A 22,252-nucleotide genomic window follows, 5' to 3' on the forward strand; every position below is an offset into this window, starting at 1 on the left:
CTGTCGCAACTCGAGGCACAGCGGCGGATGCGAACTGACGCGGACCCAGGTTTTGACACGGCTGGAGCCCGCGGGGGCCGGGAGGCGCGGGCGGCGGTGGGGCGCCGGCGGCAAAATGGAGAGCGCTGAACCGGCGCCGCCCCGCCGTCCCGTTAGAGGCGCAAAGCGGCTCCACCACGGGCAACAAAACTAACGGAAACTCTCTCTGGCAGCCCTACGCATGCGCCGCTGCTCTAGATGAGCCCCTCCCGGCGGGACTCGCCGGGACTCGTAGTTCGCCTGAGCGCGGCTCCACGGGTGAGAGCGCGGCAGCGGGACTACAGCTCCCGTCACCTCCCGCGCGGCAGCCCGTCCCGGGCGGCTCTGGTGTGTGTGGGCAGCTGGAGGGCTTGAGCGGCGGGGGAGATGTGCGCGGGGCAGCTCCGGCCCGGGGGCAGCGGGCGTCTGGCGGGGCCGCAGGTGAGGACGGCGGGGCGCGAGTGCCGCCAGCGCTGGGGCCGGGGATCTGCGCACGGTGCGGGGGGAGTAGGGGCCGGGCCCGCCACGGCGGGGAAGGGCGGAGGCGGGTTCGGAAAGTTCCTGCCGCGGCGGGAGCGGCGGCGCCGCCGCCGAACCCCGGTGAGGGCCCTACCCCTGGGGCTGTGAGGGGAGACCCGCGGCCGCCACTGCCCCCCGCGGGGGGGAAGCGCCGTCGTGGCGGCAGCTCCGCCCTGTCGCAGGGGTGCTCTGGGGTGGGGGTGACGGGCCGAGGCCACATCATCTCCGGAGAGCGGCGCCGCGGGGAGCTGTGCCGGCGGGGCGGGCCGCCCAGCGGGGATTTAAACCTGGGAGGGACGGGACGGGGCTGCGTGACTCTCGACAGGCAGGACGCGTCCCCGCCGTTCCTCCATCGGTCCCGCCCGCGCCGTGGTGGCGGGGAGGCCGCTCGCAGACCCAGTCTGGCACCTGCGGGGGGGGGCCGGGATCAGGCGGGAACCGGGGAAGGGGGCAGTTCCCGGGAGGGAGGGTAATAGAGCGAGAGAAGCCGCTGGGAGCGCGGCTCGGAGCCCGTGCCTCGTGTAGCGCGGGGAACGGAGGGCGAGTGAAGTGCCAGATGTTGGAGAAGCTGCCTGAAAGCTGCTTGGTTTGGGAGCAGCCCCAAAAGGAAGGGGAGAGTCAGCACTTCTGCGGCGAGAGCAGCCTGGAAAGCATAGCTCCGAGTGGTGCGGCAGGGCGAGGGTCAGGTGGGCTCCCTTCCTAGCCCGTGTGCCTCTGCTTTTTCAGGTGTAGGGATTGTATATGTATCTGAGTACAGTCGTAGGATTGAATATGAACTTTGGTATTTGATGTTCAAAATCAGTTTGTTTAGTGGAGGTGTCCCTGCCCCTGGCGGGGGGGGTTGGAAGTAGATGATCTTAAGGTCCTTTCCAACCCTAACTATTCTATGACTACAAAGTGAGCAGTTTCTATGGTCTTCCTCTCTTAGAAAGATCCATTCTTTCCTATCACGTAGTAAAAGTAAACTGCATAAAAGGCTTATATGCAAATACTCTTGGTATAAAAGACTTTATAAATGCAAATGCATCACGCTTTTGGTAAATGTAATTAACATTCTCATTAGGCAGCTGTAGGTGAGCTTTCACAGCATGTTTTCACTGGCTAAATTAAACTTACTTAGTATACCCATTAATTTTTTCACATTATGTAGGTTTTCAGTTTTCTTTTATGTTGGTTAGGTGTTATTGTTTTTTAAATTCAGATGCCTGAGGGTTTGTGTTTACTGCCTCTAGTATCTGTGAGAAGTGAGGGAGAGAAGATCAGTATGTGGAAAGCAAAAATAAGTCATCTTCAAGCACAGCTGAAGGCACTGTAAAGCTGTTCTCTTGAGAAAGATGCTTCAGTGTTGCTGTCCTTAATCTTCGTATTTATGACATTCATCTGTATGGTGTTGAGTGTGTTCTTTGAAGCAGAATTTGACTTTGGTAAATGTCCATCAACTCTTGAGTATTTGAAGACAACTGTTTGTGGATACCTGTGCTTAAAATCCAGAAGGTGTCAATTTGTTCTCACTTCTGAAGTTAGGAATTTTTATCACAGAACCAGAGGCTTATTTTCCTTCCAGTACTGCAGTTTGTGTATCTCCCTTTCCTTACCTACTTTTAGAATGCAGTGGTAGTGCAGTTTTGAGTTATTATACTGGTCAATAGCAGGAGTGTGTAATTTATTAAATGGACTGTTTACTAGTTATCAGCTTTATTTCTAGTAAGGACGGTTTATATTGTGTGTGATAAACTGTGGCATTTCTTTGCTAACATTTCACTTAATTTTAGTAATACTCTTTCTGAGATTTTTTATTTATTTTCATGTAAGAGAAGGAAAAACTATGTGAGCTTATTGATTTATTGATGAATTATTATTTATGGATCTATGCTCCTTTAAAACCTGTTAGTGATACATAGTATCTACTGCCTTGAGCTTCTTTTGCTTTTATGGGTAACGTTTTCTGTGAAGAGCTTACATGGGGAATCTAAAAATGATTCTTTTCAAGCATTTCAGTTACTCATGCGAAGCTTAAAATCAGGTAGCACAGCATCTTGTGACAAGTATTTTGAACTTATGGAATGATTTATTTTAAAAGGTTGTAGGCAGATTTACTCTTTTAATCAGACATCTGAGCAGTAAATTATTTCCTCTCTCCCCTTTCTCCCTCCCCAGAACCAGTTCTCTCTCTCACTGCTGTGCATATCTTGCTGCAGTTAGAGCTTGTCCATGTGTTCTTCAGTTGTCTTGAATAAAAGCATTAAAATGGTTCACTGAGGACATGCTACGTAGAGTTTGTTTTGAGGTTTGATGTTACGATTTTTGGACATTTCAATGCATTTAATAAATTTCTCTCCCTTCCCATCAGCTTCTCAGTATATACCTGCAGAGCAGAGCTGTGGTCTACTCCCTCCCCCTTTTTTTTTCACTTAACTGTTAAGTGCTTTGCACTGCTAAATCACTGCTAATTAAAAGATGTGGTAACGTGTTGGGAAGTGTTAGTCTGACTTGGCTTGTGTATCATACAGTGGGAAAACACTTAAATTCAAGTTACAAGTGCAAACTGTTACTAACATAACATACTTGAGTACAAGGAATTGGTGATCCTACTGACTCGAAGTAGAGTGGTTATGACGTTGCTGTACAGTTTTATGCATTTCGTGTGAAATAACAGCTTCAACCTTTTCCCCTACAGGCAGAGTACAACGTTTCAAAATGCTGGAGATTATCTGGGTGAAGCTAGAGATTACATTGAATGTGACTGTGTCTTCAGACATTCTGCGTCTGCGTTTCATGAGCTAAAGTATTTTATAAAAATGAAATCGGATGCCTTTGCGAATCTCCATGTTAACTGTGTCCCGTGAAGTCAGAGAAGACTTTCTGAAGGAGGAGTAGGTTCATCACATACATGGACTTCTATTGTTGCATTTTTTTCTGTATTTTATTTTGAAAGGCTGTCTACGTGAAGATGAGTCTGCATTTAAGATGTGATCTGTGGAATTAGGTGAACAAGAATACTTTTAATGAGCTGCCAACATTTATTTCCATCTGTGTTTCCAGCTTTTTTTTTTTTAATACATAAAAATGAAAGACAAATATAAAGCAGCAGAGCTGATGTATTTCTGCGAGGCCTTTATGTAAGCCTCCATTGTCTGGATGTGGTGCTAAAGGACAGGCAATCTGCTCTTGATCAGCTGATTGTAACTGCAAAGAGATAACCTTTAATTTAACGTAACTTGCAGCTGAAATTATTTTATTCTTTGGCTTGCACAGAATGAAAGGGAAAATTAAGTTTTGCTGGTCAGTGGTGTTTTACTGAATTAAGAAAGGGAAAATTACATTACCCTTGTTCTCATTTCAAACCAAGAACTGACAACATATTTTTCTTAGAATTTGACTACTAGGGAGATCTCGGCAGAGTAAAGCAAGTCAGATGTCAGCAAACGACTCTTCTCCCCCATCCTTACAGAAGTTTTCCCCACCAACGTGTCATGCTGCTGCACCACAAACCCCAACTTTGTCTTCAAGTCCCCAGTCGGGGCTCTCCAGTCGACTCTCCAATGGCAGTTTCAGTACCCAGAGCCTCACCAACTCCCGAGGCTCTATGCATGGGGTCTCCTTCCTTCTGCAGATTGGTCTCACTCGAGAGACTGTCACCATTGAAGCTCAGGACCTGTCCCTCTCTGCTGTTAAAGACCTTGTGTGCTCTATAGTTTACCAGAAGGTATGGTATAACACTGCCATGTTCTGCTGATGGCAACAGTTGTTTTGTAACAGGCTGCTTAGTAATAACAGTGTGTGACTGGAATATGCCAAGAAGTTTTGTACGGTGACAGATACACATGTTAGATGCTTGCAGTTATGCACAAAGACATTTTCTAACTCCCAAGATATGTAAAAGAAGACCTTCCTGTTACTTTCTTGCTTGTGACAGCTAGTAAAAGATGTAGTAGTGATTTTTTTGCAAGAATTAGTTTTCACAATATGAAGAACATGTTTTTTCCCTTCAGTGATTTTCACTGCTATCTTAGGTTTTTACTTGCTATTATTAAGGAGCATTCTTGGAACCTTATAGCCAGCTATAATGAAAGGACCAGTTGTGGCTACAGAAACATGCTGCAAGATCCTAGCTTTTCTTTCTGTTTCTAGTTAATAATTAAAACCTCCACCAACAGCTAATGCTGTAGTTTTTTTCCATATAATGAATGCATGCATTACTCTTTCACGAGAGAACTGTTATTGGCATAGTTTCTATTAAGAGGGAGTTGACCAAGAAATAAAAAACCTGGTAGCATGCTTTTCAGATGTATCTTTGTTGAGCTGTTGCAGGTTCTGACTCCTTAGGAAGGAAATAACATTGGTCTTGCGGTTTTTGCATCCAAATTTTATCTTTTGTTAGGTTATGTATTTTAGACCTTACTAAGCAATCTGAAAAGCAGTTAACATTATTTCATAACCTAATTAAAAAATAATTACTTTTTTCCCCTCAAGGCCAGGGGTGGATGAGAGGGAGGGAGTGAAAGGTAGTTTTATTTTGTAGGGAATTGTTTTCTCCATGTCTTTTGTTGTTGTGATTGCTGTTTATGGGTGATCAGTTTTATTAGATGATTCTTCTTTACATAATGGCTTGAAAGAGCATGAATGCAAACATTATGTGAGCTCTCATTTGCATATGCTTGTGTATTTTTTTCCCCCACCTCAGAACTTACTGCATCTTTATTTTACAAACTAGCTGGCAAGCAAGCTGATTTCATAATAACTTTGTGGGCTAGCAAAACACAGTTCAGCATGTTAGTTTCAGAAAAGACAAGTTATTTGGGTCAAGTTTTTTGTTTTTTTGTCTCTGTACCATGCATGTTAGGTGCACTGTTTTGCAGCCATTTTAGGGACAGCTTTTTCTTTCTGCATCAACTTTTTCTCTTTGCATCTGCATATTTCCTGTCTTCTTAAAGAAAGATGAAAACATTGATGCTTATTTTTCTTTTTCCTTTCTGTTCTTTTGGCAGGCTCATCTAAAAGTTTAACTTCAGTGCCTGTTATAGCTCAAGAAATACCTTATATACTGAGCCTTAATGTACTGCAGACTTGATGAGGATTTCAGGATCAGTTGTCCTCTTTTGTCTGGCTTTGATTCAGTGTATGCTGTCCTGTGGCTGATGCTACCAGTAAATGATTGCTCAGTGAGAACATGTTTGCAGGCAGCAAACTGATCAGGAAACAACCTTGTGTGTAGTGGATTCCTCTTTCATAAGTAGTTTTGCAGCCAGTGCACAAATGGCAATATCCTCCCTCCGCCCTCTATTTGACAGCAGCAATAAGTCCTGCCTGAACTTCTTTTTCCAGAAAAATAACTTTATATGTAGCCTTTTTTTTTTCCCCAGAGGAAATTAATCAGCTGGGAGGAAAACAATCTAGCAAAAACCTGTGTTGGGGAGCAGTTTAGTACTGTGTAATAAATGAGTACTGTGTAATAAATGAGTACTGTGTTTACCTAATGTGTTTTCACAGCTCTTTCTCTATTGGTAGTCTTGCTGTACTGTTGATGGTCAGTTGTGCTTCCTGATTCAGACACTGCTGTTGCATGTAGTTTGTTCAGGTTTTGCAGAAGGCTAATTAAAATTAGCATCAGAAGAACTGAAACTAAAGAGGCATGTGTCTGCAAGGAGAGCAAGATGAGTAATGCAAATATTTGATGTGTCTTTTAGCTCTGCTAAAACCTAAATGTGAGCAGAGGAGCAAAAACTTTTTTCGTGTTTACAGTTAAATTTGGGGAGCTATGTTGGGGGCGTTGTGTATTGGTATGCTTAATAGAAGTCCTCAGGAAACACAAGTTTTAGATTGAGACTGTAACTATGAGTCTTCTGAAGCATCTATCTTCTCTGTTCATTCCTTATCCCAGTTGCCGTATATTAAAGTACCACACATACAGTTCTCAGGGGGAGTCTGAAGATGAACTAAAGCATGAACAGAAATGACTGCTGCTGGAATAGAGTGTGTTTAGAAGCAGAAAAATATGTAGCATAAGTTGCAGACAGACAGTGTGTGGCCTTGCACAGTGATCAGATATTTCAGAGGCAAGTTCATAATCCTGTTTCATGTTTAAATGCTGGTTCTTCATTCCTCACATGAGAGGACATGAAGTAGAACATAGGGTTTACTGGCTTAAAACTAGAAACTCTTGTGTGGTGATGCTCCACTGCCTGCAGACTGTGAATTATGTGGTGCAGGTTACTATAAATGCTTTACTCTAGCTTATTTATTTTGTTCTAGCTAAACTAATAGCTGTAAATTAAAAACTTGTGGTTGTTCAGTGCTATTACTTGTATAGTATCGGTACCTGCAAGATTTGTTGTAACTTGGTCTGAAACTTTACTTTCATTATTCTGAAACTGCCCTGATCGGCCTTTTTCATCTACAAACCTGTCCTTCATCTTGTTCGTTTTCAGTCATACTCTGCATCCTTCCTTTTGGCTTTTTCTCAAGTGCTTTTCTGCATTTTGCTTTCCTACCTTAGGATGCTTGCTTGAAATTCTTGCAGTCCTTTCAAACCGTTGGCTTCTCTTTGACTTGGGTACTGACATGCTGTTTACGCGTACACTCTGTTTCTTAATCTCCCAAACTCATTTTCCTTTTAATACTTCACTGAACTCAACCCAATGATCACCACTTAGCAAAGTCAAAGGGATATTTCTTAAGTCTTACTGATTAATAAGCCTTTCTCAGATTTTTCTTCTGTATTTTCATAACATAGTCGTCTCATATGTTTTAAATTTAAAGGAAAATAAAAGACAAGCCAAAATTATTTTCTCACTCTCTTCCTCTTCTTTCTCTTCCCTTATATATTTCTAATTTTCATTCCTGTTTGATGAACGTGTTTCCTCTCTGTTTATCTTTTTTTTCTCGTCAAACTTGATTCAACATGGTATTTTATAGTCTATTTTGTGTCTTGTTTAGTTTGCTTCCAACAGATACTGGGCCTTCTGTGGCCTACCAGTTTCAGGGTTGCTCTCCAACCTTCTTCACAAACACTTTTTACAATTCTGCTATTGCTGAGCTCTTCCATGTGTCGTATGTTGGTTTTTAAATCCTTTCTTAAAAGTAGTCTCAAAATTGTGTTGCTTATGTGCAGGCATGAAACGCTTATCTAGCAACTCTTGATTTCATTTGGGTTCTGGTAACTTTAGTGTGTTTGGTGTCTTTGCTTTTACTAGCAGTAATATTTTTGTTGTTTTTTCTTCATCCTAATATGATCACTCTCAACTGTGCACGGAATTGGCTATCAACACCAAATTTATGATTGTAAAATTTCTGCTTGATTACTGGCTTGCTTTGTGCTTCTTATTTTTTGGCTGTTTTTTCCATGTTGGTTTTTTTTGGGTCATCTGTCTTTTTGTAGGCAATGAATGTCTTTAAGGTGTCATTTTTTACCTTAAATACTTTCTCCTCTCTCAACAGTACTTATGCTTTCTTAGTAGTCTTGATTCCCTGGTTGTTTCCCCCCACATTATGCTGTTTGATTTGCCTGAATTCAGGCGTTAATCTGTCGATAGTCACTTACATGGATACTGAACATGTACACGCTCACATTTATTTCTTTATGACTGTGTAAGTTGTTCAGAACACAATCACTTAAGTATAGCTGTGTTTAAAAAGGGTTAAATTTTGCATATTGTAGCTGCTTGTGCATCTTTCTGCTATTTCTGTAGTTTCATATGTTCATCATTTTTGCAAATGTTGTAGTCCTGGTACTGAATAATCTGAAGAATTTGAATAATCTGAATTGAATGTGATCCTGTCAATATGTGTGCACTTTTTTGATAGTCCTGCCGTATTATTTTAATTAGACAAGGTGGGATTTCATTTTCCATAGTTGGAATATGACTGAGATCCTTGGATTGTTTGACAAACCAGCCAGTTTCCCTTAAAAATTGAATACACCGGGGCAGAGGGGGAAGGAAGATTAGATATGATCAAATATTTTGTTTTGATAATCAGGGGAAAAAAGCCTGAAATGAAGAACATGCAAATACATCTGTAGAATTTTCTAACCAAGTGACAATTAAATGTATTATTTGTATACCTAAGAACTCAAGTTTTAATGTGGCTGAATTAAGTAGTTTGGATAGCTAGCTAGAAGGGGGACAAATTTATTTTAAAGTACTTTAAGGTGTCACATTGTGCAAAGACCAAAAACATGTGAAATGAGTATGAGCTGTCTTCCAAAAGTTTGGGCACTGTCATGGTAATGGCTGTCTAACTAAATTGTGGCAAAGGTGTTGACTTGAAGCTTCATATGATTTCTCAAGTGTTAGCAGATGTTTTACTAATAAAATACTGAGAAGAGAGTCATATTACAAAGTTCATGTTACAGTCTGGCAGTATTACAGATCTCTACAACTCTTGCAGTAGCAGCTTAATTTGGTGTAATTAATAGATAACAGTAGTGCAGCTCTCCTTTGGGGTTTTTCTCTAGGTTGAGCTTGTAGTTCACTGTACGTACTTTTGAACGTGTCTAAAACTGTGGTTTGTGTTCATCCGCCGTGTGCTCAAATCTATTTTTCCTTTTGTTGGTCTGCCTTCTTGGTTTTTCATCTGCTTTCTTCTTATGGGCTAAGTAAGCCAGCAGAGTAATGGAGAGTTGAGGCACAAAAAGGAAACGTGTCTGTGAGAAGGTGGGAGCTGGGGAGTAGAAGGGGCATGGATGTGGTATGTGTTGAGCAGGTTAGCATTTCCAGCAGGGTATTAGGTTTGTATGCTGGAAAAGAACTAGCCAAGCAGTAGTCCAAGTATGTCTGTACTGAGGCATTTGGTGAGGGAAAGATCTCATGTAATGTGTTTGAAGCTAATTCTCTGTGTGATAATGTGATTTGGCATATTATTCTAAAGAGTGGGAGTGAATAGCTGGGTAGGGATGCAGGGTAATAGATTGGAGTGATTTCAGTGAACGAAGAGACTTTCCAGGGTAATGGCTGTTTTGTACCATTAGACTTTGGAATTAGCTTTCAGTGGTTTGAAGCATTTGTTTTGAGTTAGGATGGGTCATGAGATATTGGACCTTGAAACAATATCCTCCTACGCCTTTCCCTAGTGTGAGTTTTTGGCGACTGGTCCAGAACTTTGTAAAGTAAGTCCTGGAACTTGAAGGAGAGGGATTTTGCAGTTTCTGCCAAGATAGAAAGAAGCCTCAGTTGTATTTTGCTCCAGCAATACTGGCCGCTGTGTATTGAGTTCTTTTGGGTAAAAAGAACAGTGTAATGCACTATCCATTAAAACTAGACATGCTGTAATACTTACAGTATAAGCAGTCTAGGTAACACCAATTGGTTTTCCTCAGTGTAACTGCAGTAATGCTCTAGTAGTTTCACTTGTGTAAGTGCAAGGGGTTGCCTACATTCTTTACCTAGGTAGTTGATACTGGTGTACCAGAGATTCATTTTGGCACAGTCTGTTACATAAGTAGACTTCCCGCAAGTGATTTCCTGTATTTAGATGCTCTTTTGGAGCTGTTAACACTGGGAACAATCTCTATTTTGCTTTTAGGAAATATAGTAATACTGGGATTAGCCATTTATATGTTCTGAGTCACTGTGCACATACTTTGGGTTTTTATGCAGGCAAGTAATAGCTGTATAATCCCATAAAATGAAACAGTCTAAAAAAAATTCTGCTCTGAGTTTTGTTTTCAAGTTTACGTTATGAGCTCTTAACGCTTCAGAGGAGCTGGACAGCGTTCTTCCTTAACAGCTTCATGTAACTGAGCATAAGGAAGGCTGTAAAAGCTGTACTTTGCCGCTGTACAAGAGAGAAAAATTTGGTAGTGTACAACTTGAACATAGTTTAAGCTTTGCGTAAAAATTCTGTTAAAAGATACCACTTGACAATCGATGAGGTTATTGTTGGCCAGCAGTCTGCACATAGCCTTCTGGCTAAGGTGCTAGCAAGGAATGCTGTATTCCCGTATGTGCTGGGGAGCGGAAGAGTGAGCAGGGCGCTACAGTGTGTGAGGAGCCAAGCTGCCTGCACAGCTCCCCCATGGAAGCCTGGCGAAGTGCCTTAGACACAGGCTGTGACGGGCCACCTGCAGCTCATCAGGGCCGGCCGTGTGGAGGGCAGCCAGCCGGTGCTTCCAGTGCCCGGGGCACTGGACTCCAGTGGGGGCAGAGCAGAGTCTGAGCTGAAGTGTGCGGAAAGGAGTGGTCAGACAGCCATCTTTCTGTTGGGGTCTGTGCTTTAATCACAGGGGAATCTTGGGGTGAAGTGTGTGTGGAAGGGTGGGACTTGTTCATCAGACTTGAAAAGTTTAGTTAGGGATGACTGAATCCAACAGCCTCCTGGCAGAGACAAGGCTGCAACAGCTCCATACCCAGGTCCAATCAGCAGCAAGACTGACCATGTATTCCTAGCAGGCACGGGCACTTGGATACCGATGTACAACTTGGATACAGGTCTGCAATACATACATATGGACACAAAGGTCAACACAGGCAGACACACAGCACTCGCATTAATGCAGCGCCCGTGGTCTCATACTGTACCTTCCTCTGGTGGTTCAGGTTGAAGCTTGGTTAGTGGAAAGACACACAAACAAACCCCCCAACAGAAAAACACCACCACCAAAAAAGTGGATGCCCCCAGCAGCCGGGCTCAGGTACTGTCAGGCCCAGTAGGTGCTGCTTCATCTTGATCTTTCTAGTTGCACCTTAGTTGAATATCCAGTTGGCACCTGGATATTCAAGCTCTTGATTTTACTCACTCCAATTGCTGGCACCGTTGACACCACGTGGGTCTTGTGGTCTGGCTCCAGTTTGCTGGAACTCAGACCTCCCCCCCGGTACATGCACATGTGCTCAGAATGAGAACCCATTCTCCAGGAAAATACCTAGAAATGGAATTTAATGAAAAGATAGGCGAGATGGTGCTGATCAGGCACAGGGCATGGCCAGCCAATTGTTCTGACGAGAACAGTCTTTCAGGAGGTTAACCATTTTTAGTCGCCAAAATTAATGGTATGTTTAAGACATTTTAATAAGTCCAAGATTTTTACATTAGAATGGATAAATGCACATGTAAAATGCATATGGTTGTGGTATTTAAAGTAAGTACTTCTTGGTATGTGATTATGTGACCTCTGGTTACTGGGATGGGGAATTATGTGTAGGGATGTTCTGGCAGCTCCATGATAGGTTTATGGTCTCTGAGACTGGAAAAAAGAGAAACAAAGACACATCCAACGAGAGAGACTTAGAGACTTAAACCTGTGAAATACCTTAGAGGTTCCTTAAAATCTGTGGTAAGTGGTTCTGTAAACTTGATACAGCGGATGAGTATACTGGAACATAATATGATAAGAGTTCTTACAGGTAATTCCAGGTGACCTAATGAATTTTAAGCAATAGGATTTTATTGTATAAAGGTTTAAAAAGCATCTGGTTTAGGGGACTGTAATGATACTGTCATATCTTTACTGTCATGGCTACTGTGCAGAGTATATAAGAGTGTCAGATTTAAGTAGGGAACCTAAGAGTGAGCTGGGAGACAGAGGAAGTAGCCTGCTGCTTTGGCATCAGCCCAGTGCATCAGTTTCTTTCTGCTGTGGATAAAATATCTACTGGTGTCAGTACAATTTCATCAGGTCTGTCTTCTCCTTTTGCATGGCTTAAATGGCACAAGTTCTGCCACTCTTCGTGACTGTCCATGCAGGTTTTCTTTTTTCCAGAGCATGGGGATTCTTCAGCATTATGTGTAATGTAAATGTGTAGGGTGTGCACACCAGAGAAAGCCAACTTAGTATTTTGGATAAAGTTGCTACCGGAAAGAGGAAATTGTTTTCTCTCTGAATGGGAAGGGAGTGTGAAAACAATGGGTGTGACTGATACCTTCCTTATGTCTTTGATTTGGTAGAAACAAGTCTTTGACTACCTTAGTTAAGGACAATTAATATACCACAAGCTTCATGCAGTTTAGACCCTGCTACTTAATCGACTGTGTAAGATCTAAATTGCCGAAGTGTAGTTTGTCACCTAATTAAATGAAAATTTGTGGTGTGCTTTTCCATATTTTTCCCCATATTCTTCCTGTGCGTGTTCCCACTATGAGTTTCGTTTTAAGCAAAAAGGCCAAAGGAGCTGTTTGATTCCTACTCATTCCTCTGAGAGTCTATTTCTTCTCTTTTTTTCCCTCTATGAACTGTTTGCTTTAAACTTTTCATTTTATGAAGTTTTACTCACACTTGACAATATTTTGAAGAGTGGGGAAAATACAGTCTGAGAAAGCTATTCTCAGTGTAGTATACAGGGAAATGGTGTGTTACTTAGCTTATCTATTCCCTGTGTGGATTTGCAGAATTATTTTCTGTCCATGCATGGAATCAAGTTTTCCTTTTCTTGCATCTTACATCATGTGGATGTAAACTGTTGTAGAACAATGACATGGAGCCTCTTTTGGCTTGTCTCTCAAGAATAGTGTGGCAGGTGCTGGTGGAATGTCTCAAGCTGAATACCTGCCTGACCAGAATGTCTGAAATAAACCTTACAGGTGCTGGTGTGTGAGTTAGATCTGCTTTGGTTTTCACATGCCAGACTGATTATGCAGGTCTGAGAGAAAACCCAAAGAAACAGAAACTCTCACATTTTTTCTTTTCAGGTTTGAAAAAAGTGTCACTTTTGGTTGGGGGGGAAGGGAAGAAGTTGGTATTGATTTGGTTTACAGGTTTTGTTTTGGTGTGGGTTATTTCTCAGTTTTTGTTTGTTTGTTTTCTTTATGCTACATTTCAGTGCAGAAAATGTTTCAGTTCCTCAAAAATAAACAGATCAGTTTTGTTTTCATGGAACACTTAAAGATCTCAAGTTCTGTAGCTGTTACTAGAAACATTTATGGATAGGATTATCGGACAGCATGTGTTAATTTAGAGTTTGCTTTCTATTGCAGTTCCCAGAGTGTGGTTTCTTTGGCATGTATGACAAAATTCTCCTTTTCCGCCATGACCTGAACTCTGATAATATTTTGCAACGAATTACATCAGCAGAAGAGATACACGAGGGAGATCTTGTTGAGGTTGTGCTCTCTGGTAGGTATTGTTGTAATAGTGAACAGTACTTTATTCAACAGGTAATATGAAACAGAACTTTATGGAACACGATTATCATGCCTTGAGGTCTTTGACTTGAATCTCTTACTGGATGACTGTTTTGGGTTAAAGGTTTCCAAGAAAATACAAATGGTACTGATGCCTCAGTACTGAGTTTTGTTAGTTTCATTGTCATGTTTTAATCTTCAGATTTATTATTATAAATAAATCTGAATTATTAGATTTATAATTATATAAGTTTATTATTGTAATTGTTGAAGCTGAAATGCAGGTAGGATTCAGAATTTGCTATTTCAACCCTGTCATTTGCTTTCTTTTGCTTGGATCTATCTTTATTCTGTAGCTTTTGCCATTGACGGTTTATACTTCTAAAAGGCTTCACAGAAATGTAGTTGCTGAATCATACCTGTAAGGACAGACTCTTAAGGGTTACTGTAGTACTTAAAAACAGTTTCTTCTAAACAATAAAGTCCTTAGAGTGGTAGTATTAACCTGCAGTACTCCTCAATAATGAGGACACCCCTCCTCCCCTCAAATCCTAACTGATATGAATCGTATGTGTTTCATCAGTACTGTGTCAAATTCAGCCAAAAGCCAGCTGTGAATAAAAGCTGAACTAGCATCAAGCTGTTCTTTCAGACTTTGAGGATGAAGTGCCAAACTGAGGTTATGTTTTAGAAAGAGACATCTCTTGGCTATTGTGGGATTAGATTTGAAAATTGGATCAATAATGTGTGATTTCCAGAGCTGTGAGGCTGAGATCCTTCTCTTCATTTCAGGACCTACTGTTCTAGCATGTCAAGGATGATCGACCGAGTTGATCATCTTCGTTTGAGCTTTGCATTGCTTCTGGTGAATGGCATATTTGGAAAATTTTTTGTGTGTGTCTCTTTTTGACAGTCTCTGACTGTTTCCTTATAAACAGACCACCAGAAAATAAGCTGCTTTGAAGACGGAAATCCCTTTCAGTAGGGTTTTAAAACTGAGACATGGGAATCTGAAGTGTTAGTGCATATTTGGTCAAAGCATAGCATTTAGTCATAGATGGCGATAGTTACCTTGCTATCAGGGCAAGGTAACATTAATGTAAAATACAGCAATTTTTTTTTTCTTCAATTTACATTCAAAAGGAACAGGAAAAAATTAAGTATATCTGTGCTTAAGAAAAAGAGCGTTACTAACGAAACTTCCAGTGTTACATGGAAACTATCTACAGTTCTGTTTTGATAGACGAAGGTCAATCTAACTAGCTTTTATTGAAAAAGTCCTTTAGAAGATAAAAATCTAATAATCTGTAGAACTGTCCCTTATTTGAAAGTTGTAGGTTACAAAACAGCTTGAAAATTAAGTTGCTTTTTCAAATGTTGTTGGTTTTAGCAATGTCTGTTGTATTCACCTTCTCAAGTTAGTGAAGTTTTCAGCATTGTGACTCATACTGTTGATTAGTTGTGGCCATTAGCCTACCAACCCCAACAGATTTTTTCCTCAATAAAGGTTACTGAAAACTGTGGAATCTTCTAAAAGCATATTTAAATGGTGTACAGTAAAATGCTATTGTCTAAACAGCTCGTTAGTGTTCTTTGAATGTGCTGTTTTTAAAACAACATATTCTTTCCGTAAATCCTTGTTGATCCTGTGGCAAGAACCATAACTTACTGCAATTTTTTAAAAGCTTTGGCTACAGTTGAAGATTTCCAGATTCGTCCTCATGCACTTTATGTGCATTCCTACAAGGCTCCTACTTTTTGTGACTACTGTGGAGAGATGCTTTGGGGTTTGGTACGACAAGGCTTAAAATGTGAAGGTAAGTCTGTGATTCTTAGTGTGTTTTTGTGTATGTGTGTCTGTATAGGATGAGGAAAAAGAAAGTGTATCATGTTTGATATGTTAGCACCTGATAAATGTGTTATTTTAGAGTTTGAAGGGGTCACACATCAGAATACTGAGTTCTCATCCTGGCATTAGTGCAAGCCTTGTGTGACCCTGGGCAAAAGACTTAAGAAGTGTTCTCGTTTCCTACTTGAAAGAAATAGCTAGCTTATGAGTGTGTTCTTTGCACAAGGAGCACATACTTTGAAGAGACTCCTGAAGGGGAATTCCTTTCCTTTTGGCCTTTATCCAGCTGGCTGTGGAGCAGTCTGCAGCCTGCTGACAGGTACTGATGCTGTCTGCTCACTGGCTTCTCCTTGGCCTTGTGCTCTGAAGAGAAAAGCTGGTGAAAGCTGCATGGTGGAGGGAAAAGCTGCTTTGGAGTCTTCGATCTGTTCCTGTAGCTGGGCTTACTGAGGACCAGTGTTGTAGCAAGTGGTGCAGAAAAAACTCTTTCTGTGAAGCACAAGAACGCTAAAGAGAGTTTAACAGAATAATCTATTTCTGCCTTTTCCATTTTTCTGGATCATCTTTTTAACTGCTTTATCAAAATATCAATACTAATTTTGTTACTTTGAATGCTGAGAGGGTTTCTTTTTGTCTAAAATAACTTCTCTTTAAGGTTGTGGGTTAAACTACCATAAGCGATGTGCCTTCAAGATTCCAAATAACTGCAGTGGAGTGAGAAAGAGGCGTCTGTCTAACGTGTCTTTACCAGGAGCAGGGCTTTCAGTTCCAAGACCAGCACAAGCTGAATACACATCCTCTGCCTCTGAAGAAGTATGTAATGTGAAAGGGGAAACAGTTTCTGGTTTTAAACCCTTAAACCTCTGGGGAACTAGATAGTGTTGCAAGTGGCTCATAATGGGTACCAGGGAGTTGAGCTTAACCATTATGATTTGGTTTAGTTTGCTTGTTAAATCTGTTAAGTCTTAACCTGTGGCACTTACTGATAACTATTATTACTGTGAGAAATGAAATGGGAAGTAAGTTATAACTTTTATGTATAATTTTGTTATTAGTCTGTCACTCGTAGTTATATGAACTCTGAGGAATTTAGTTTCAGGAATGATAAAACATCCTGCCTTCTTTGTAATACAGATTCATTCTGTAATTATGGTATCAGTACAAGATAGTTACTTGTCTAAAGCAGTACAAATTGTAAGCTTTTATGCTTGGAGACTAGAGTGAGTTCCTGATATGCTGTTATGCTTTTCAGAGAGTTAGTCTAAAAAACCCAAAGCCCTATCAGGGAGGGTGTAGGGAATGAAGGGCTTACAGCATAAAATCATCCATAATAGTTCTTTGTTATAATGGTTATGATGATTGCTGAGAGGTTATTGATTATACTGCAACTATATTTGGATTGTAAGACAGGACAGGCAGTGATTAGATCCATTTGTTTCATTGCTGTTTTTATGGGGGGGTAAAAGCAGTGCTTTAGGCACTTAGTCTTTCCTACTTACCTAATTCTAATACTTTACAGTATAACAATTCTTACCACAGTTTAAAATATAAATTATATAGATTGTCTAGTTCAAGAACGTATTTTTTAGTTATAGGCTATGAAGTCTAGTCTTGAGTCATGAAAAGTACTGAATTCTGAATTTTGTAACTGCTGGTAAGATTTATTCAGTGATCATAGAATTGTAACCTTTTCTCCTATCCCAGAATTTATGATTTCTGCATGTGTGTTTAGTACCTCTTTGCCACCTCTTTCTTACCTGATTTTGAATACTTGGCTTGGATGGTCAGTGATATATTATCCTATTTGTGGTTCATCTTTCAGCAGTCTTAAAATGCTTTAGGTCAGTAGCTCTTCCCTTGTCCACTCATGTACTGACTCCATCATAGAAGGCTATTAGGTTGGTGAGGCAGGAGTTGCCCTTGGTAAAGCCATGCTGGCTGTCTTAAATCACTCCACTGTCCTCTATATGTGTAACATAGCTCCCTGGAGACTCTTTTCCACGATCTTCCCAGGCACAGAGATGAGACTGACAGGTCAGTAGTTCCAGGGGTCCTCCTTTCCCCTCTTTTTAAAAATGGGTGCTATGTATGCCTTTTTCCAGACACCAGGGACTTCACCTACTGCCATGACTTTTCAAAGTCATGACAATAGAACAGTTTTGGTGCAAATCATGTATATCTTCTTTGTTCCAGCGCTGCTGCCCAGAACCTAGTAAGAGGATTCCCTCCTGGAGTGGCCGTCCCATCTGGATGGAGAAGATGGTGCTGTGCAGAGTGAAGGTTCCGCACACCTTTGCTGTTCATTCTTACACTCGTCCAACCATATGCCAGTATTGCAAACGGCTGCTCAAGGGTCTTTTCCGCCAAGGAATGCAGTGTAAAGGTAAATCTGTTTTTCTGCTGCAGCAACAAGTTTCAGTGTATTTAAAATTGATTCCAGCTTCTGTTTTCATTGCCAGAAGGATGCATACTGTGAAATAGGGCAGTATAGTTTTTGGAAAAACTGTGTATTTTTGAGAGGATGACAGCAGCCCTCATTTCAGTAGCCTGTGCATTGGACGTTTTTCTGAAAAATAAGATTTAATCACAAGTAGTTTGGGAATACCTTAATTGTAAAAGGATAATCCTAAATTAATAAAAATGGGAAATACCTCCCTTTGTTCAATATCTTCCAGACTCGTCACTAAAGAATTTGTAAATTTTCATTATGTTATTCTGGTACAGAATACTGGTTATTATCATTTGGAAAAATTTTCCAAAATTTTTTTTCAGGTGCCTTTCCTGAGCTAGCTTAGGCTTCATCAGCTGCATGGGGTTTATTTGTTAAGATACATGACTTCAGTTCTCAGACTTCCATGCAGTTCCCAGGGCATAAGTATGACATTGTGACATTTTCCAGCTGTTTATTGCTGGGTAGTGCAAATCTGTCAGCTTTGGTTTAGGAAAGAAGACTGTAGTCATGAATCATAAACAGTATGGAAAGGACTTTCCATTTCTCTCATGTGAATTAGTCACATGTGAGTACCAAAAGGCAACATTTTAAAAGAGATAACTGAATGCATTTTCAGTTTCCTTAAGTAAAGGAGAGCAAAAATTGTAAGCTTACAGCTGTGTTAATTTTCTTTTTACTAAAAATACTGCTGTCTCAAGTAAAGAAGTAGTTTTATCTTTCATTTCTGGTTTTATTAATTTGCAGTCTTTGTCGTCTGTTTGAAGGCAGCATCCTGAACTGTTTTGATTTTTTTTTTTTTTTTTTTTTTCCTGTCACTGTGTCTCTTGGATATATGCAATACATAAATAATGAAGCCTGAAAAAGGTGTTTTGCAGTTTTAGAACATAGTTAACACATAGATGCTACTGACCATATGCAGTGACTGTATATGCAGCCAAACAAATGGGGCTACCACATCAATTTCAAGGAAGTGAATGATGTTGGGTAAAATTAACATTTATGTATGGAAAACAAGCTGAGAGAAATGTTATATATACACAGAGGACAGAAATACTAATAGGCCTTGGTCTGTGTGGTATGATCCTATATGTATTTTTACTATATCAGGGATAGATATTAAACAATGAAAATATTTTCATACCACTTTCTCCTGCAGGTTCTTAAGGTTTCACACCGACTTTTTTGTGCACATTCACAAATCTGCAGCGTCATGGGTCTTTCATAAGTACCGTGTTCCTGAGTACCTGTAACAGCCCTGGATTTCTTGAATTCATCCAAGCATCTGCTTGGACTTTCTGGGATGCTAAAGCTGTATTTGTGGTAATAAATTAAAATGGGCTCAGCACCATTCCTGGACCTGGACACCGAGGTCAACTGGGACAAAATGACCCATGCTCATGAGCAAGTTCTCTTTGTATTCCAGCCTGGGTGGTTGTATGCAGACTGCCTGTTGGAACAATTTCATGGAGTGCTCCGATATAAATCAGAACTAGACCTGGGAACTGTTTGGGACTGTGCTAATGCTGTGGACCAAAAGTATGCTAGTTATGGACTAGCATACTAGTTATGGACTATATGCTAGTATGTGGACCAAAAGTCTGGGAATGTTTCTAACTGTTTACTAGACTACTTGCAATCCCAAGAATATTTTTAGGTGTAGTTTAATTTGTTAGGATTGACTTGCTCTTAGTCTGGGGAGATACTGATATTTTTCTTGTCTGGGCTGAAAAGGAAAGCACAGTGAACTTTCCTTGGATAGCAGAAAGGGGCTAAACTGTCAGATTGAAAACAGTTGTGGGGACAGTAGGGAGTTTTGAGATTGATGATGCTGATACTGAGTTGAAAGTTATGGTGATACTGCTAATAGAGGAAATTCTTGTTAAATATGCCTAATGTTATATGCTGGACTTTGTTAAGTAGGCTGCATCTGATGCCTCAGATGCAGAAATGGCACACATCCAGGTTAAATTCCATCTTCTCATCAGGCCAGATCTGGGCACAACATTATTCTGTCTGTCTTTATGTCAGCAGGCAGAAATGGAGCTTCAGTGTTCAGCCTGTCTGAATGATAGGGGATTTACTGCACAGCATATTTGCTCTGTGATGCAGGTGTGTGATCCTAGAGGCTCTGATAGCTGAAAGTCTAAGGTGGCAGGTGAGGAAACATGGTAGAGATGAGACATTTGAATCACAGCAGTGGAAAAAAGGATGTGGAACAAATGAGAGGATGGGAAAAATTACATCATAATGGCAAAAATATCCACAGAGAAAGCTGGAAAAGTAGAAAACTTGTGTACTGGAAGGGGAAGTGCTGACGCAATGAATAGTGGTGGGGCAAATCAACATATGACATCAGGACAAGAATGTTAATTTCCTTCTAGAGGTGACCTCATTGGTGCTGTCTTCAGTTACATACAAACGTGTAAAACTGAGCTGAAGTTTGTAATGGAAGTAGTGAATGTTAGAATGTTAGTGGCTGAGTAGGAGTGAGGTTCTGGTATCATAATCTTATTTATCTTCTATTTTAGATTGCAGATTCAACTGTCACAAACGCTGTGCATCTAAAGTGCCTAAAGACTGTCTTGGAGAGGTGATTTTTAACGGAGGTAAGATGAGAAACATGGTTTCAAATACTGACAGATCTTTGGAGGTCTAACAAGATGCATTACCTTTTGGCTTTCTCATCTTTGAATATTTTACATATTTTTGCTTTATCTTCCCAGTTTCTTCACCTGAGATAACTGATCTGGTTTTATTAAAAACAGTTAAAAAACAGTTGTAAAACTTATACTCTGGTGACTTCAGTTTTATTTCATCAGCCTTGGCAAGCGCAGTGTGCTTTGCCTGAGGTTGCTCAAAGAAATAAACAAGAAGCTTTCTCAGCATTGAAAAAATAATCATCTGTTGTGATTAGTCTGCTCATTGTTCACCATGAAATGTATTTGTAAATGTTATTACCTGAAGACTAGTACCGTTTTTTATGACTTTCCCACATCAATGATCTTTAGTGGCCAGAGTTAGCCCAGCAGTTTCTGAGGTAAAGGAGAAAGGAAAAAACCGTGGGTCTGTTGCCATTGCACAGCATGTTCCATCCATTCGTGCCTCCATTTTCCAGCCCCAAGGCTCTTGCCTAGGTTTTTGGTTGTTGGCCAGCATGTTGTTGCTTCAGCCTACTTTCAGCACCCTTGTGATGGTGCTAAGGCACGTAGTTTGGGAACTATGATTTCATATAATTCTTCTGTGGACATAAGGAGTCTTTTTACTTATTTATTTATTTATTGATTGTTCTTTCTCCCACCCTTCAATTGAGCTCTCTTCAGGCCTAAATAATAATAATAATAATAATAATAAAGGCTAAAAAGGGCTATAGATTAAGGTATTTCTAAATGGTATGTCTTAATTCGTAATTTTACACAGTGCAAGTCATAAAGCTTTTAGAAACATTAAACTTCTGCCAGCAGAAAGTCAGATGTGAATAAGATCTGTTCTGCTTTTCTCTTTTTTCTGTAATACCACAACCCCTCTTTTCTCTCTTGCTTTTGCTATTATGGGCTACAAAAGCAAGAACAGAGTTGGGTTTCTGTTGATGGAGAATTTCATTCTCACAGGAGTAATCCTCTGGGTCATCGCTAGCCAGTGAAAGGTTACTTTGTACTGATTACTTGTGGAACAGAATTACTTAGTGAGTTTAGACCTTAAGCTTTTTACTCTGTTTCTTTCAATATGTTTCTTGTTTTAGTTGCGTCTCTATTACCTTGGCATTTAGCAAAACCAAATTGATAATGTTCAGTAGCCTATTTTGCACTTCCCTCATGTAGTGAGAACTAGAGGATTTTTTATATTCTGATTTTACTTTTATGTTTACTTGCATAAATATGAACTGAAGACACTGAGGAAGAAATCGGGGGTGGCGTGTGGTGGAGTTGTATTTGGGTATGGTGGTTTGGGTTTTTTTTAAACTGTATACTTGAAAGAATATCTGAATTCTGTGTTGTTTCCAGAACCTGCTAGCCCAGGGCAGGACTTGGACATGCCAATGGAAGTTGATAGCAGTGAATTGAACAGTGATGGTAGTCGAGGTCTAGATGATGCTGAGGAGCCCTCTCCACCAGAGGACAAGATCTTCTTTATGGATCCATCTGACCTTGATGCAGACAAAGATGAAGAAGCTGTCAAAACCATCAGGTAAGTCATAAGGTGGATTTCTTTGCTCTGGATGTACTTTCCTCAATAATGTGAGTAAAACATTTTTGATCAGCCAACTTGCATTGCTTAAAGTGTTTTTTTCTTTTCTTTCTTTTTTTTTTTTAATACTTAAACATTTCAGAAAGTTATTCTGTCTCAAGAAAATTGAAACA

General features: G+C 40.5%; 1 protein-coding gene across 5 annotated transcripts in view; it reads left to right on the plus strand.

Annotated features, from left to right (window-relative positions):
- Positions 1–326: 326 nt before the first annotated feature.
- Positions 327–22,252, plus strand: part of PRKD3 (protein kinase D3) — a 37,982-nt gene continuing 16,056 nt past the window's right edge. Inside the window, exons 1-9 of one of the 5 annotated variants that reach the window (XM_057415309.1) lie at positions 327–459; positions 3,215–3,523; positions 3,910–4,243; positions 13,447–13,585; positions 15,279–15,410; positions 16,098–16,255; positions 17,636–17,825; positions 20,423–20,500; positions 21,896–22,079. In XM_057415309.1, the coding sequence (XP_057271292.1) occupies positions 3,953–4,243; positions 13,447–13,585; positions 15,279–15,410; positions 16,098–16,255; positions 17,636–17,825; positions 20,423–20,500; positions 21,896–22,079 (1,172 nt within the window). In that variant the 5' untranslated portion in view covers positions 327–459; positions 3,215–3,523; positions 3,910–3,952. Of the gene's footprint in view, positions 460–1,015; positions 1,224–3,214; positions 4,244–13,446; positions 13,586–15,278; positions 15,411–15,559; positions 15,762–16,097; positions 16,256–17,635; positions 17,826–20,422; positions 20,501–21,895; positions 22,080–22,252 lie in introns of those variants that run through there. The other 4 variants (XM_057415310.1, XM_057415311.1, XM_057415308.1 and 1 more) reach the window with 4 other exon arrangements.

Source organism: Pezoporus wallicus, unplaced genomic scaffold (assembly GCF_028554395.1).
Source record: "Pezoporus wallicus isolate ANWC-B61680 ecotype Strahan unplaced genomic scaffold, APGP_CSIRO_Pwel_v1 contig_5352, whole genome shotgun sequence".
NCBI lineage: Eukaryota > Metazoa > Chordata > Aves > Psittaciformes > Psittacidae > Pezoporus > Pezoporus wallicus.